The sequence below is a fragment of the Thermobia domestica genome, chromosome 5 (genome assembly GCF_964235325.1).
Source record: "Thermobia domestica chromosome 5, izTheDome1.hap1.1, whole genome shotgun sequence".
NCBI classification, from domain to species: domain Eukaryota; kingdom Metazoa; phylum Arthropoda; class Insecta; order Zygentoma; family Lepismatidae; genus Thermobia; species Thermobia domestica.
The window spans coordinates 164133085-164150747 of NC_137458.1; the positions used below are offsets into that span (position 1 = coordinate 164133085).

Below are 17663 nucleotides of genomic sequence, written 5' to 3' on the forward strand. Positions count from 1 at the left end.
GGCTACTATAGGTGTAAAAAAAAATCCTACCCTGTTCCACTGTCAGAAAATTTAAACTGCATTACTATAAACGTGAAAAGTTTCCTACTCTGTTGCACTGTCAGAGAATTTAAGCAAACACGTCGAACCCGTAGACTTCTGTATAGGGTATGTGTACGGACTTGATTTGTGGATATATAATCTGAGATAAAAATGGGAGGACAAAAATTCCAATACGATGAAAGTGGCGGAACATTCTTTTATTTCCTTCTATCATTTCTCGCACTGTTATTAATTCCAGGAACTTACTATTGGTGGCCGAGAAAGGAAAAAGAAGGTAAGTATATTTTGTGCTGAATATAAAACCGTTTCTGTTTTTATTTGTATAATTCAAGCTAATTTTACTTTTAGTACTTACATTTTATCTTCTGTAACTTTCTGTAGCAGTTTGGTAAAAACCATGAATATATGTCACCATGATCATCAAGCTCAAAATCATAACGGTACTTTAGAAGGTCACATAAGCAGCGGCATTTCGGCTACGTGTTCATATTATAGTGGATGTATCAACATCCTATATGAGGTGATGACTCGTATAAATTCGAATTTCCAGCTGTAATAATGAGGAAGCTTCTTTCCTATAAATTAATATTTTTCTGAGTAGAGTTGGCTTTAAGAAAATGATTTGAAAGAGAGAAACATTTTGCTCATGTTTGTATATGTGCGTTGCGAAACGCTGCACTAATCTTTTTTAGTAATTTTAGTGCTGTAGTTAATTCAGAGGAGCTAGATGTGGCCGAGTCCCCATACAAATTTTATAGGGTAGAGGCAAGCCCCTGTGTGATCCTTTTAATTAAAAGTAAATGCCATCCGACTCAAATGTTTATATAAATAAAATGCATTACTTTAGCAGACGGTTCTATCAAATCTGTACAATTTCTTACATTTTTAGGTTAGGTTAGAGCTTAAGGTTGGTTCTATCAAATTATGACATAATTACATTTTCATGTTTGAGTTTCTAAAGTACTGGTAATAATACTTCCGTCGTCTCTTTCTGCCCAATTTGCACTCTTGTGTTTTTCCGCTTCACTAAATAGGTACACATACAATACTTGGTTCAATAGATATTGTTCCCGATGGGGGCTCAGCTTTTTCACCTACTTTTTTTGCGATATTCTCCTAAGATTTGGTTGTTTTATGGTTCCATATGCCCGATGCCTCCGTTGGTAAGAGTGCACTCTCTGCAGAATATCCGTAGGAACCGATATAATAAATGGCAATACGTGCAATTACACTCTATTAATTTTAGTAAAATGGGTCCAAACTTCCCTAACATTAAGTTAACCCGAGTCTACCCGTAGCCACCGTTATAACGGTGGCTACGGTCTACCCTACTTGTTCCTACCTTGCGTCATGTCAACAACATGATGAAATTCACTAGTTCTGCGTAAAGTGCACTCTTGTCCACACGTAATGAGGCGTTACAAATAGTTTACTTTCTTTTCCCACTTCCACTTACCTTTACGGTTTGTACAGGCCCCCTACGATGTTTTCTTGAGTAATTCAACATCGAAACAAGAATATCAACTAACTTATGTAAATCATCCTTTTTACTAATGTTGGTCCCCATCTCGAAACTGTTACCAGCCACTGAAAAACACAAATGCCATCTAACCACGCCATGTGGGGTCAATGATGATGGGCGCGCGCGGGGTGCGTGCGAAGGGATCGGGCGTGTCAGTGGCGGTGTGTATAGGCGTAAGCAAAGGTAAAAACGTATCCGTTTTAACAGTGATAACAAGTTTTTGTACCTGTTCTAATGGTTTTCCAATAGTAATGTTGCTCATGTTAAACGTAATATAGAGTACAGCTTTCGTATGGTGTGCAGAAATACTCCGCTAGTGAGAAATTGTATCTAATACAGTTACCTTCCATAGGCACTTATTTAACCGTGGTAAAGCTTTTTGTAATGATTTTACACTAATAACGTAACACTTCTAAACATAAAATTATATTTACTGCTGTATTACTTACTATTTTATTGTGCTGCCTAAAGAAATTCGTTCCTTATAAACATTGCAGAGTATTGAATTGTACCGATACCTGTAAATTTTGCAGAATGTGGTGTGCCTAAATTTGACCAGCACGATAATTGTAACATTTTATTCATATTGGTTGCTTCTGTTTGTCCCCTTCTGTATTTAATTTATTACGAGTTATTGCGGGGATATGGGTACATGATTTAAGTTACTATCTGGCGTCAAGGTTTTTTGATCGATCCACACACAGTATTGTTGATAGAATTTAATTCCTAGTTCAGTGACCAACTTGAGACACATCACAATGAATAGTTCCGTAAGCTGTTTTCAAAACACTATACAGCTAAGTGCTGAAATGTGAAGATTAGTACTATTTTTGAACATGTAAATTTCTAAAATATTTTGAGTACTTGTACATTAGTCTTCCAACATAACATAACACATTCTTCTGTAAATTTTCCAAATTTATGTTTACTCAAACTGCGACAGCACCTTGTTTTCTTATAATTGGTTGAAATCCTCTTTAAGGATTCATGTTTTTGCAAACGAATTCAACTATCAGCATTTCAACTTACAGTGCAAGGAGGGCGAAGCTGGGGTAACGTCACAAGGAGAGAGTCAGTAAGAGCTGGCGCGTTAGCGTTGGGCGACATACGTTCAAAGAAACAAATGCGTATTATATGATAAATAGAAGAAGTAATCTATTTTTCCCGTACCATATCTTCTATGTGTGCGAACATAATGGAACTCCTATTGAAAATTGTACGACCGGACCGTGAATCGTATATTTAGAGTATATAATACGGTGTTGGGGGAGTAGGAATTAATTTTTCCCTCCATTTGCCATATATCTAATTCAATGTCTTAGATGTTGCTTAAAATACACCATGTTGTCCAGGTGTAACGGGCGTTGTCGTGCAGTCCTGTAGGTAGAATTGTTGAACTCCTCTGTGACCGAGTGAAAATGTGAAACTGGTCAAGAGAGTGCAAAATTTCAGATGAATATCTGCTTTGGTTGTTGTATATGGCCATACAAAGGGAGCCCCCTCATCTTCGCTCCGCATGTGAAGGTGTTAAGTTTGCCCAGCGTTAGTAAACATAAAGACCTGGTCTTTTGCAAACTTGGATAACTTTTGACGCTGCTTCAGATATGGCATTAATTAATAATTCAAGCATACCTCAGTATATCTTTCAATTTTACGTCCATGCTCTTTAGGCTAAGGGAGATGGATGATCGATACAAGTGAGTGATGATGGAAAAATTGGTGGAATGAGAGTGTGGGAGGAAACGGGAGTACCCGAGAAAACGCACACAATGTCCACCACAAACTTACTTGGCCGGGGATCTCACCAGGGACCCCACGCATTAGAGGTAAGCGTTTCACCACTGAGCCATCGTGCCCTGACATACCTCACTATAGGTACAACTCTTGCAAGTTGGCAAGAAAGTCTTTGCACAGTTAAGAGATCTCACATTGAACACACCATAATTACGTTGTAAATGTACCAATCCAATCAATTCTTGGAGGCATGATTCCATCCTGTGTCATTACTTATAACTGCAACACTTGTGATTTTCTTTGTAAATTTATGACTCATGAAAATTGAATCTGTCATTACTCTAGTGATACCCTTGTACTTCTTGCAAAATCACATACCATTTCTCTGCAAGATCACAATTAAGCACTAAACACAGCCCCGACGAGTCTCTTCACTTTTGCAATAAGCTGTTGTTGCAGTTTCTTCAGATGTTGGTATGGTACTGCCTTGTCTTTGCATTTCTTCAATAAAGGTATCAATGGAAACAGTTTTCATAATGAGTTTATTTTTCTTCCATGTTGGATGTTTAACCTTAGAAGAGTCATCAGCTATGTTTTCCAGACCAAACGTCTGTAAAACGAGTTCTTCTCCCAGGGCATGACTGAAACAAACAAGGCTCTCAGCTTCACACTTCCAACCAAGGTGTCATATGTCACGCCTTCAAGGAAGTTCTTCAAAGGTACGAGGCGACGTTCAAAATCTACACAATACACATAAAGAGATATCTCTAGTTGAGTCTGGAACCATCCACTGATGTAGTAGTGCATAAAATTTATCTTCCAATGTGGAATATTGAATGCTTCTTCTTATATATGGCGAAAGTTTCTTTGATACCGCGGGTCATATATCTTTGCACTTCAATAACTTTTTCTACTGCAACTGTTACAGTAATAGTATCGTTTGTGTTGGCATTCTGGCGAGAATACCTCCATTTATCTTCCAGATAATATTAATTTAAAATTTGAGCATGTCCTACGTTCATAGGATGACCATAATAGAGATCCGGCTTTCCTAACACTCCTTTTGCAGACCTCGCATTTCTTGTTTTGTCCATCATGTATTTTGTTGCAAATAAAATGTGGTGTAAAATTTGTACAGTCTTTGAAATAGCCAGTGGGACAATTGTTAGAACTTGGATCGTTTCATTGTAGGATTCACGCGAATCAACAGCCAGATAGATGTTTGATATAAATTCCCGCCAAGTTGCACAAACTACTTCTGCTTCATTTTCTTCTCAAGGTGGAATTCTACTTTGAAGACTGGTTAGTTTTGATTTGGTGCAGTCACCCACAGTTGCAGTACCCGCAGTGCTTTCGTGATGCATACAGCTTACAACTTTACTTCATTAACCAATGGTTTTTTAACAAGACTAACACCAACCTTTATAGCTGATTGATTGGGGGAATGTAGTTCTCCTGCAAATAGAAAATCATCCACACCATGGGACACTTCTTGTTTGGTTATTGTCATTTTTAATATTCTGTCAAAGCATTTAGGGCACAGAAAGTCCCTAAACATTTGGAAACATCATGAATTTGCAACACAGTCTTGAAATGAGCACTCATTCCTAATCTCAGCAGAAAGTCTGTTTTTTCACTACTCTTACAGCTATATCTTTTATAGATATGCAAATAGTCAGCACACCACTCTTCTGTGAGCCCCAGTCATAAGACATTTCAGATTCAGTCCTTTCCACGAAACACCCTACAACTCAACCAACAGGGCTCATAGCGAGTCACTTTTTTTAATTACAGGGTGTGATTGAAAAGTACCGGAACTTTTCCCGCCGCGCGGCTCCCTGGCGTTCGAAAAATGTGAGGGGTGGGGGAAAATGTGCGCGGGACCTTCCTCTTTCAAGCGGAACTTGGCCCAGTGCGCTGCGAGCAGCGGTTGAGAAAGCATCGCTGTCCGCGCGAACGTCGTTTTGGTCGTCGGTCACGTTTTTTGAGCGCCGAAAATGGAGTCAAAGATTGACGACGCCCAAGATTGAGGGGTCGTACTCGTAGCACCATGTTTCATCACCATTGATCACACTGTCTAATAACTCTTCCACACAATCCAGCACTTCACGGCTCATTTTCACTCGCAGTTCTTTTTGCTCGGTCAACACCTTGGGGACCAGTTTGGCGCACACCTTCCGCATGTTCAATTCTTCACTCACATTTTTTTGCACTGCATAGTATGTCAAATTAAGTTCTTCGCTGATCTCCCGGAGGGTTGTCCGACGGTCCAGGTTCAGGTATTCGCGAACTCGGTCGACGTTTTCATCGGTTTTCGACGTCGACGGCCTCCCAGAGCGTGGTTCGTCATCGGCGTCCTCCCGGCCTTCTCTGAAGGGCTTGTGCCACTCAAAGATCCGAGTATGGGACATCACATCTTCCCCAAAGGCTTCCTTGAGCAGGTCCTGGGTCTCGGTGAACGTCTTTTTTAGTTTGACACAAAACTTGATGGCGTAGCGTTGGTCAGTCTTTGACTCCATTTTCGGCGCTCAAAAAACGTGACCGACGACCAAAACGACGTTCGCGCGGACAGCGATGCTTTCTCAACCGCTGCTCGCAGCGCACTGGGCCAAGTTCCGCTTGAAAGAGGAAGGTCCCGCGCACATTTTCCCCCTCACATTTTTCGAACGGCAGGGAGCCGCGCGGCGGGAAAAGTTCCGGTACTTTTCAATCACACCCTGTAAAAATTAATTTTTTACAAGTTGGTCACTAAAAGTTGCTTTTTTGGGAGGTAAAGTGACTTTTTCGTGTGATTTATGTTTTGCATTGGCAGTTTTCTAAGAAAAATATAAAAATAAATGGAAAAGAGGCAGAAACTTGTTACTCATTACTCCTCGGAAAGCTTCAGTACTTGCCGCCACATGTGAAACAGTCAGCTTTATTCTCATTTCAGCTTTTATTCTTTCTAAAGCACAGTGCATGGTTGGTGGATGCTGAAGGTGAAGTTGAGAACCCTTCTGTGTCTATTCTTTCTTCTATCATGATAGTCTTTTAGTTTTCTTTCGTAATAGTTAACGCTCCGCTCAACGTTGTGTGTGTGTGTGTTTGTGTATTCATCATGTTCGTCTTGTGTTATGCTTCTTGTATGTTCTTACGAGTAGATAATGAATTTGAATATTTCATGGCTTTGAGAACTCTCAATGCTAAGTTAAATATAATGTCTGGGATGAAGAAATTCGGAAATAGGCCAGAACTGGTTCCACTTACTCAGGAGCTTCTTACATCTGTTAAGTCAGCTTACCGTAACTACAACGCATACTTAGAAAACCTAAGAAAGGAGGAAGCTCAAAAAGAAGTAGTAAAGAAGAAAAGATGAAACAAAACAACAAAGAGAGTGATGGAGAAATTGACAAAGATAAAAAGGTGCATGATGAGATTTTGGTCAGTGTTTCGTGTGCTTTTGTCATTTTTTGGTCACTTTTTCGTGTGCTTTTGGTCACTTTTCAGCTATTTACAAGAGACCAGACCACTGTGAGCCCTGAATCAATCAACAAGATTGTCACAAAATCTTACAGATATTGTTTTACCAGAAATATGGTGAACTGCTCTCTTTTCTTGTTGATAACTGAACTGAATTAATGTGTCCTCCCGCTGGCTTGAAAATTTTGTCAGTCAGTAGCTTTACCCTAACAGTTGTTAAAATAATGATTAGTTGAATCTTTTTTGACTAGTTTTACTTTCCAAATAGGTTGCAGCAGGTCTTTTGTAGGAATTGAAATTTGGTAAGCAGCAGAGTATTATGATACGGACAAATTCGGTGTATTTAGTAAATTCAAACCCAGACCTGCGTTGTAAAAGCTCCTGGTACATTGATAACATTCCTTTCACTGGCATTATCTGACTTTTACCAGAATAAGATGTTGATGGTTTATGACAGACAGTGCCATCTGCGTTTCCAAAACAGCAGAGTGCAAATGTCTTTTGATTCATTTTCTGCAACAATAAATAAATAATAAGTTGTAGTTGCAAGTGTATTATCTACAGCGTTATCATAAGCAAACAACTTATTGTTAGATCACTATAATAGCTTAACGAATGCGGGTAGTAGCACAGCCAGTTTTCTAAAATCATAACATCAGCATTTGTTTTCAATTTGGTTTACGAACGTACGAGTAGGCCTACATTCTAACATTTAAAATTTTCTTAATTGTTTTAGAACATATTTTTATTGTAGTCTTAAACCACAAGAGGAACATATTCTTTTAGAATGGCCCTTCTGGAATATTATAGAATGTTCTACAACATTTTTTCAATGATGACTTCCCAAATCTTTTGAGAGGTGACTGAGTTCTAAAATTAAATGATACAGTTTCTAAAGCTTGAAGCATGCTGTTTTCAGCCGAAAGACAAAATTGGAGAGAGTACAGCTGAGATGTTACCTCCCCAAAGATATATATATATATATATAAGAAATTTTGACCAACTTTGCAAGTGCCTATCTTCAGATCTAGCTGAAGAGTTGCAACTGAATTTAAGCACATAAAAAGTTGGAATCATGCTTCCAGGTTTTAGTTAAATTGGTGCGGTCACAATCTGAGGTCCCTTAATTGCACAAATACTTTCTTGCCAACTTTGAAGAGTTGTATCTATACCAAGCTATGCTTAAATGGCTAATTAGTAACATAGTCTGAATCATGAATTAGCGTCAAAAGTTATCCAAGTGTGCAAAAGACACTGAGCAAACATAGCACCTTTGCACACGGAGCTAAGGTTAGTGGCTTCTCTTTGAAAAGGTAATATACATGCAACCATAGCAGATGTTGAACAGAAATTTCGCACATAACCACCACAGACACAACTTTCCCACCAAATATCATTAACTTTGGAAATAGTCGAGCTGGAACCATCTTTAAAATTGATCCCTTTGACTCTATTCTATGTGCTGTTTTAAATGAACCTTGCCCTCTTTCCAGTTGAAATTATTTTACGTTACTATATGAAATGTAGATGTGTATTTGTTATATGTAAATTATGAGTATCTCATATCTCCGTTTTCTTCATCGTAAAATCTTTCTTTCTCTGAAAAATCCTGCAACTCTAATACTTACATATACCAACTATGTATCCAGTGGATCTGTGTGAGCTCCATCGTGCCGTATACGCAGATGTATTCGTCTTACGTGTTTCGGAGCATCTGAGGACTTATTGTTGGAAAGGTTTCCTCCACACTTTCATTTCTTCATCTGTCATGTATCTACAATGAGAGACATATAGCTGATTATTCTCCACAGTGAGTTTTCAGGTCTTGTAATGGCCGGGCTTCTTGGTCATCGATGCACCCCATTACATACCACTATCTATACCTCAACTGCATAACACTGCAACCACTCCCATCAGACATGGTTTCACAAATGAAATGCTCTGCGTGTCCTGTGAATGCAGGGATACCAGACTAGTGTTGACCATAAACGCTGCGTTTCTAGTACCACAAATAAAATTACACTGACATTGTTCTGAGTGATACTCAAACCTAGAAGTACGGGGACTTCTCGGACACACTGTACACTAAAGATTAAAATGCAGTATTGTAAACAACTGTCAAAAACAAAGAAAAGTGCTCTTACCATCACCAGTGACAGGTGACATTTACTTATTCATATACTTTAGCGCCATCACACAGAGAACCACAACTCACCAACTAATCGCAACGTATAAAATACAAATCATGATTGAAGCTTAGTAAAATCACGAACTTAATATTAACCAAATGAAAAGTAATTAGGCTTTATCACGAGGTATGCGATTACAGGAGACCAAAGCATTCTTAGTAAAACTGTGAGGAATGTAGCGCAAATCGATTAAATAAAGTTAATGTAATGCATTTTCGGGGCATTCAATATATCAATACTGACAAGGAACGGACATGAAGATTTGTCTTCGGAGCAGAACTCTTCAATTCTGATTCAGTAGAAGCAATATTATTGCAATTCCAAAATTGATTAGAAACCTTGAAGTCCGAACAAACCAAATTAACAAAAGCAACAATAGAAAATGTTCAGTGTTTCAATGGTCTGTCATTCGTGTCCTGCTGCACTTGCTTGTGTTAAAAGAAGTATAATAACCCTTAGATTTTAGTATTCATATGATCATTTAAGCAGTCGTATGGTTTTCTATAGTCGGATGGTAGTTTTTCCTGCCATTCTTGCAGTTATTATTTTGATTAGTGTCTCTTTCTCGCGTCGTTTGAATGGCTCTAAAACACACAAGGAACGGACATGAACCTGTCATCCGGACATCCGAATCAAACCTAGTCCATTCGATAAACATAACAAAGATATGTTGATACACAAAAAGTATGTGCCATTGACAAAGGAGTAAGTCCCTGGGGCCCATTAACCCTGTTAGTGTAAAGAAAATTGTAAACTCGCAGTGAAATAGCTATTGCATCAACACTGTCCATTGGAAAGTCATGGTTTACAGTTCATTCTCTTCAGCATGAAACAAGCTTTCCAGAGGTGCTATGTATTTGGGCCGTAACGTACTTGAGCAGAGATTATTAAGAGAATGTCGGGAAAATTCCTTCCAGAAATCCTTCCCATCAACTTATGCTCCCTCTGGAGTGGCCCCGGGTAAAAGCACACGATCCAAGTGTATCTCAAAAAATACTATAGGGGATAAGAAATGACTGCACCAAGTTTTGTATTGATAAACGGAATAGATATGAGGGAAAATCTTGTATACCAATACGCGCTTTCCCCTCATCATACCTATCCTGTCTATCAATACAAAACTTGGAACACTCATTTCTTATCCCCTATAGTATTTTCCGAGACACATTTGGATTGTGTGTTTTTACCCCGGGCCACTCCAGAGGGTGCCAAAGTTGATGGGAGGGATTTCTGGAGGAATGTTCCCAATTTTTCCTGTTCAAGTATGTTATGGGCCCCAATACATACCACCTCTGAAAAGCTTGTTTCATGCTAATGAGAATGAAGTATATACCATGACTTTCCAATGAACAGTGTTGATGCAATAGCTATTTCACTGTGAGTCCATGATTTTCTTTATTCTAACAGGATTAATGGGTCCCAGGGACTTATTCCGTTGTCCATGGCACATAATTTTTTGTGTATCAACATATCTTTGCTATGTTTATCGAATGGACTAGGTTTGATTCGGATGTCCGGATGACAGGTTCGTGTCCGTTCCTTGTGTTTTAGAGCCATTCAAACGACGCGAGAAAGAGGCACTAATCAAAATAATAACTGCAAGAATGGCAGGAAAAACTTACCATCCGACTATAGAAAACCATACGACTTCTTAAATGATAATATGAATACTAAAATCTAAGGGTTATTATACTTCTTTTAACACAAGCAAGTGCAGCAGGACACGAATGACAGACCATTGAAACACTGAACATTCTCTATTGTTGCTTTTGTTAATTTGGTTTGTTCGGACTTCAAGGTTTCTAATCAATTTTGGAATTGCAATAATATTGCTTCTACTGAATCAGAATTGAAGAGTTCTGCGCCGAAGACAAATCGTGCTTTCATTAATTACTGTATGTGTTGTTATTATTATTATTTCTTTGTCTGTGGAATAATTGATAACATCTTATATTTTAGATCCTGAAAAGAAAGAGAAAGAATGTCATTGTGATAAATGTCAACAGAAGAAACTGGTTCTTCAAATGAGTGAACCATGGAAGGGCACTAAACAATTCTTAATGTAAGTGCACTGTTTTTAGAAGTACACTCGTACTTCAACTGATGAATTTTAACTTTATAACTACTGTTTTAAGTAAAATGTATAAAAAAAAGATATAAAATAATTTTTCGTTAACTCATACTAAAGTATTTTATGGGTTTCAGTGGGAAGGTCATTGAAAAAAAACAAGAAATGTCAATTAAAATAATTTTAAGAACAGTGAAGTTCCCAAGTGTATATATTATTTTCTTTCAGTGCGTTGTTTGAAAAACTTTCATAGCTCCAGCACATGGCACGAGTTATCATATCTCCTTTAAATTTATTTTCTTTGGTTTACGTGCTCATTCAGTGCGTAGATTGTGTTTACAGGGTATTTTTCTGTTATTTTTGACACAACTGAACAAGAAATTTGTTGTGACTTTCTTTCACACAGGTTTTAAAATTATGTATGTTTCAACTAACTACCGTTCTAAGAAACAAAGTCGTATTGGCATTGAAGTAAATAGTTTTTTTCTTACTTTTTGATTAACAGTGCAAAAGTGTGTTTTTTTGAAAAAAAGAAAATAAACTGTATTTCTCTTTATATTTACAGAAAATTAGCGCTAATATCTGGATGGGTGTTGTTAGCGCTTCTGGCGTATAAAGTGTCACAATTTGATTATGAATATGCAAATTTCGATCCTTACGAAATTCTTGGAGTCCCGTTGGTAAGTAGAAATCTCTTTTTATTTATTATTATTAAATTAAAACATTTTTTAGTACATTATTTTTTGTAAAATACGGTATCAAATCGTTGAGAATTCGAAAATTTGGGAACTTGAGCATGTGCTGTATCATTAATGAGCGCAGCATGTGAAGTAGTTGTAATAATTTGAAATGCCTGTAGCTAAGTTTGAAGGGCGTACAAAGATTGATTTTGTTATTGTTGCTTTGTATATTATACTAATTCACTTTCTCTGAGTCCTTTTTTCTTCATTGAATGACGTTTTTTTAATGTGGAAATTGATCTAACGCTACTTACTGCCAACTAAAATGATAACTATTGTAATGGATTAATTTATTAAATCACGTAAATGCCTAGTATTTATTTTAACATGGAACACTTACAAATCTAAAAGTATGACATTTCAGTTGATTTATCTGAATATTTCCGTGTAACGTGGGTTCCTGTCACCACGGCATGGCGCGTCCTCAGGTTGCGGATCGAGAAGGCCTCTAGATATAGAGGTTAGCTGCGAATATACTGAATAAGCAGTCGCGGACAGACGACTAGGAGTGGTCCTCCAGCTTGGGGGTTTGGGTAAGGCTAACAACCTCATCCTGTAAAAAAAAAAGCACTTGTTCAGACATATTCACAAAAGCCTCGGACAAGGACTGATAACTTGGCACGACCCCAGCAAAAGAAAATGGACATGAGATTTGGAACATGGAATATTAGAAGTCTTTATAGGGCAGGCGCGTTAAAATCTGTAACGAGTGAGTTAGAGAAATACAGGATGGACCTAGTAGGAGTTCAGGAAGTTAGGTGGGAAGGAAATGGATCTGTGAATTCCGGAAATTTTACGTTCTTTTACGGGGAAGGAAATAAAAATCACCAGTTAGGAACAGGGTTTTTCGTTCACAAACGAATATTACCAGCAATTAACCCATTAACGCCGGAATTATTTTTTGTTTTGAATTTTGGTGAAATTGGTAATGTTTGCTTATTTAGGTGTGAAGACCATGCATGAGAAATTTTGAGCGTGACGTAAGCGGTTTCGTTGGGATACCCCGTGATCATATGAACACGCTAGGCGTTTAAGTAAGCACTTTCGGATAGCATGAGTATATGAATGCCCTGTTGAATTATTCACAGATATGTAAAAGAAAAAAGCATGTATTGTTTTAGAAACTGTTACAACCTGGAAGACAAAATAAGCACGGTATTGGGATTATGGACTTGTAGGTTATGAAGCCCATTATCAATGGAACTTTATCAGGGAGCCAGAAAAAAATCCAATGGGGGATATACCATGATCGCTATATTACCTCCGGTATTTAATATAAGGGGTTTGCTATATTACGTATATATTTGAATGAGCCAGGAGGGGCAGGGCCCCACCCTGCCCCACCTTCGGGCGTACATGGACTTTATAGAATTTAAAGAAAAATGTCAGTGTACGTGCAAGCCCTCATTACATTTGAGACATTTCGAAAGAACTGCTTGAACACAGGGTACATGCACATCGTTTACGATTAGAGCGAACCTCCAAGTGGTCTCTCCCACCAAGATGAACGTAACCACTTACACGGTATTGTTCACTGCTGAACTTATAAATAGCTGGAAGCCCTGCACCTAATGGAATAGCTTTATATTTCTGCCAGTATGTTAGAAATTACAAGTCTCAGATGTGTATCATGTTTTTGCTTAACAGAAGCCATGTATTTCGCACCCGTACATCAATCATCCATAAGAAAAGTGCCCATCACCACTATTTGGACCTGATTCCAATGCGATTTGTTTCCAATCTTGTCTATTTGATCAGTATCTTGCATGTGCTTCTTGTATTCTCCTAATAAATATAGACGAGTTACACGTGTTTTCTTCTTTCCACTCTGAGAATATCGTTCAACATTAGAAACAGGCTGAGCCTGTGACATATAGGCGCTGTTGTGACCACATTCTTGTCACACCATCTTCACCAAGTTGAGTATTATCTGTGAAAACAACTTCAGCGTGATTGGTAAATTGGCGCCCTGTAAGGTTATCGATTATCCTGAATCTTCCTCCTGAATAATTGCAATCGTTTTCTCCTGAATCTTCATCCGAAAAGATGTTAGGTTTCGGGGGTTCAGGATGTATGACTTTTATGTCTTCCATATATCATTCGATTCCAAAATATCAAGGATTTGTTGAAGTAAAAGATCTCCCTAATGAAAGCGAAAACAGCAACTGTAGTAGCAAAAGTTTTATAATAATAATAATAATAATAATAATAATAATAATAATAATAATGAAGCGGAAAGAATAAAACAAGTGGAATGAAAGCATGTACACACTTTTCTAAATTAATTTATCTTCAAAAGTTTACTGGACATTTTTACGTACATACGTACGTAAGATAGAAAAATCTACTTAAACGCCTTGCGTGTTCATACGATCACACTGTTGAAAAACTTGAACAAGCATGCCCCAAAATATTTTCAGATGAGTGAAATGTAATCTGTTACAACCTTTGACATCTCTAAAATATAACCAAGCACAAAATAATTTGAAAGAATAAAATATAAGAATATCTTTTAATACCTGGTGTGAGGACAATGCCGTTTTTATTCTATTTTTGGTGCATTGCCGATAACTGTGCCTCCAGATTGTATTGAAGCCGCAATATGGAACTTGTTTTGTTTGAATAGTGTTTCCAGAACTTTCCCCTAGTAGGCAACGCGTATCATTTAAAGAAAAAAGCTGACAGCAAGTTACACAAGACTTGTTTTGATAAGTACTAACCGCTGTGATCATATGATCACGCACGGCGCTAATGGGTTAAACGGGTTGAATCTTTTACTGACAGACTTTCTTTTATTACTCTTAAGGGACGGTGGTGTGATATTATTGTTTTAAATGTACATGCCCCAACTGAAGATAAGGATGACGATATAAAAGACAGTTTTTACGAAGAAGTGGAACGGATATTTGACCAACTTCCGCGATACCATATGAAAATTCTATTAGGGGATTTCAATGCTAAGGTAGGACGAGAGGATATTTTCAAACCGACTATAGGGAACGAAAGTCTGCATAAGAAAAGTAGTGACAACGATGTTAGACTCGTGAACTTTGCAACATCCAAAAACCTAATTGTGAAGAATACAAAATTCCCACATCGCGATGTTCATAAATACACTTGGACATCACCAGACGGAAAAACACATAATCAAATTGATCACGTTTTAGTAGATAGAAGAAGGCAATCTAGCATAATTGATGTCCGGTCGTTTAGAGGGGCTGATTGTGACACTGATCACTACCTGGTAGTACTGATAATACGAGAGAGATTATCGTTCAATAAAGGTAATACTTAATGTCCGAAAACAGAGAGATTTAATTTAAAGAAATTAGAAGAGAGCCAGGTAAGAGAGGAATACCAGATTGAAGTTTCGAATAGATTCTCGGTTTTAGAAGACTCGGAGTGCACTAGTGTTGAGGATACTTGGATTGAAATTAGAGATAGTATTAAAATGGGATACGCGGAAACACGTAGGAACAAACCATGGTTCGACCAGGAATGCATTAAACTAGCAGAGAAGAGAAAACAGGTAAAATTTCGCAGATATCAGGCGGGAAACTTCCAAAACTTTTAGAACAAAGAAACGCGATTTTTTGAAAGCTAAAATTAAGGAACTCGAAGATAATAGTAAAAATAACAATATTCGGGACTTGTATAAGGGGATCAGCGAATTTAAGAAAGGCTGTCAACCTCGTGCTTATATATTAAAGAAATCTGACGGAACAATTCTCACTGATACGGATAGCCTCTTAAATAGATGGAAAGATTTCTTTGACGGTTTGCTGAACACGCAACCAAAAACTAATGTGCGTGGAGAAAAGGAGATACACACCGCAGAACCGTATATTCCAGAACCCAACGGAATAGAAGTAGAAACCGCTATAAAGAAATTAAAGAAACACAAATCTCCGGGTGTAGATGAAATTCCGGCTGAGTTAATTTTAGCTGGAGGCGAAAAATTGTGGAACAAGATACACAAACTCATTCTCCTTATCTGGAACAAGGAAGAATTGCCACAAGAGTGGAAAGAATCAATCATTGTTCCAATTCACAAGAAAGGCGACAAAACTGACTGTAATAATTATCGAAGCATTTCTCTTCTGTCAACATCCTATAAAATCCTTTCAAATATTCTGTTAGTAAGATTGACCCCATACGCAGATGAAATTATTGAGAATTATCAGTGCGGATTTAGACGAAATCGATCAACTATCGACCAAATAATTATCATTCGCCAAATACTCGAAAAAAAGTGGGAATACAATACCCCGGTACATCAATTATTTATTGATTTTAGAAAGGCGTACGACTCGGTTAGGAGAGAAACATTATACAACGTTCTTACAGAACTTGGAATACCGAGAAAGCTAATTATATGTTTAAATGAATCTCAAAGTAAAGTCCGGGTAGGAAAATTTTTGTCCACGAGCTTTCATGTCGAAAATGGCGTGAAACAAGGAGATGCGTTGTCGCCATTATTATTTAACTTTGTTCTGGAATACGCCATAAGGAAAAATCAAAGATAACAGCCAGGGCTTAGAGTTGAACGGTATTCACCAGGTTATGGCATATGCTGATGATGTAAATTTAATAGGAGATGATAAGAACACATGGAAAGAAATGCAGAGATCTTATTAAACGCTTGCAGGGACATGGGTTTAGAAGTAAATAAATACATAGAAGTGCGTCGGGACCGTAATACGGCAAACTGTGGGTGCGTTAAAATATTAAATAATACTTTTGATGAAGTAGGTACTTTCAAATATTTAGGATCAATATTAGACGAAAATCATATTCACGAAGAAGTTAAATGTCGACTAAAAGCAGGGAATTCGTGTTACTATTCGGTTCAAAATCTCTTGTTGTTGCGAATTCTGTCGAAGAATTTGAAGCTTAAAACATATAAAACGATAATCATGCTGTTGTTTTGTATGGTTGCGAAACATGGTCGCTTAATCTGAGGGAAGAACATAGACTGAAAGTATTTGAGAACAGGATCCTGAGACGAATATTCGGACCCAAGAGGAACGAGCAATGGCGGAAACTTCATAACGAGGAACTACATAATTTATACGGTTTACCCAGGGCCGGCGCTAGCAGTACCCAGGGCGGCAGTACTTTCACATGCCGCCCCTTTAATCCGCAAACCTTATTTTGACAGAAGGCGTTCAAGGGTCACGGAAAACTAAGATACCTCATTTAAAAACATGTATGAAGTGGAAAAGTAATTAAAAAAAAAAAAAAAAAATGAACTGCCTCTCCCTAATGCTTAAGTAATATTTAAACGACTCCATACATGAGGCAATATTCAGTATGCTCGCTTTAGCTGTATATCTGTGATATACAGCAGTGCATACAGAAAATAAAATTAAAAATATATGATTTAGTCACGACTAAGAATTTTAATTTTTAAGCTTATTTTATATCAAGCGGTGTTTCCAATAGAGTATGGAGCATAAAGATAATGCAGTGAATCAGGTATTACGAGAAAACTAAGTGATTGGCCTAAGCGTTATAATGTACTAAAACACAAGAGAGATATATAAATCTAACATACCTTAACTGAAAAGAAAAGAAGAAAAACTTTTCTTGCTTTGAATTGAGCAAATTCCTTTATCACATTCGCGTAATCCAATGTTTCGATGAATTTGTGTTCTATTGATATCATCGCTAGATCACTCAACCGTGTTTCAGACATGGAAGAATGTAGATAGTTTTTAATAAGCATAAGTTTGGAAAAATTTATTTCTCCACTTGCCACTGTTACCGGTAAGATTAACAAAATCCTAAGTGCAACACTGACATTGGGAGCAAAGTCATATTCCTTAATTAAAGTCTCTTTTATTGAACATTTAGGCTTAATTATAGAGAATAACATTTCCAGCTCGTCTTCCAAATCAGTGGGTTAA

At 37.5% G+C, this 17663-nt stretch overlaps 1 protein-coding gene across 1 annotated transcript in view; it reads left to right on the top strand.

The window, feature by feature from the left end:
- The first annotated feature begins 78 nt into the window (after nucleotides 1-78).
- LOC145686235 (translocation protein SEC63 homolog) overlaps nucleotides 79-17663 on the top strand; it is a 72470-nt gene continuing 54885 nt past the window's right edge. Inside the window, exons 1-3 of the mRNA XM_081759319.1 lie at nucleotides 79-316; nucleotides 10906-11008; nucleotides 11580-11694. Coding sequence (XP_081615445.1) covers nucleotides 193-316; nucleotides 10906-11008; nucleotides 11580-11694 — 342 coding nt within the window. The 5' untranslated portion in view covers nucleotides 79-192. The remainder of the gene's footprint in view (nucleotides 317-10905; nucleotides 11009-11579; nucleotides 11695-17663) is intronic.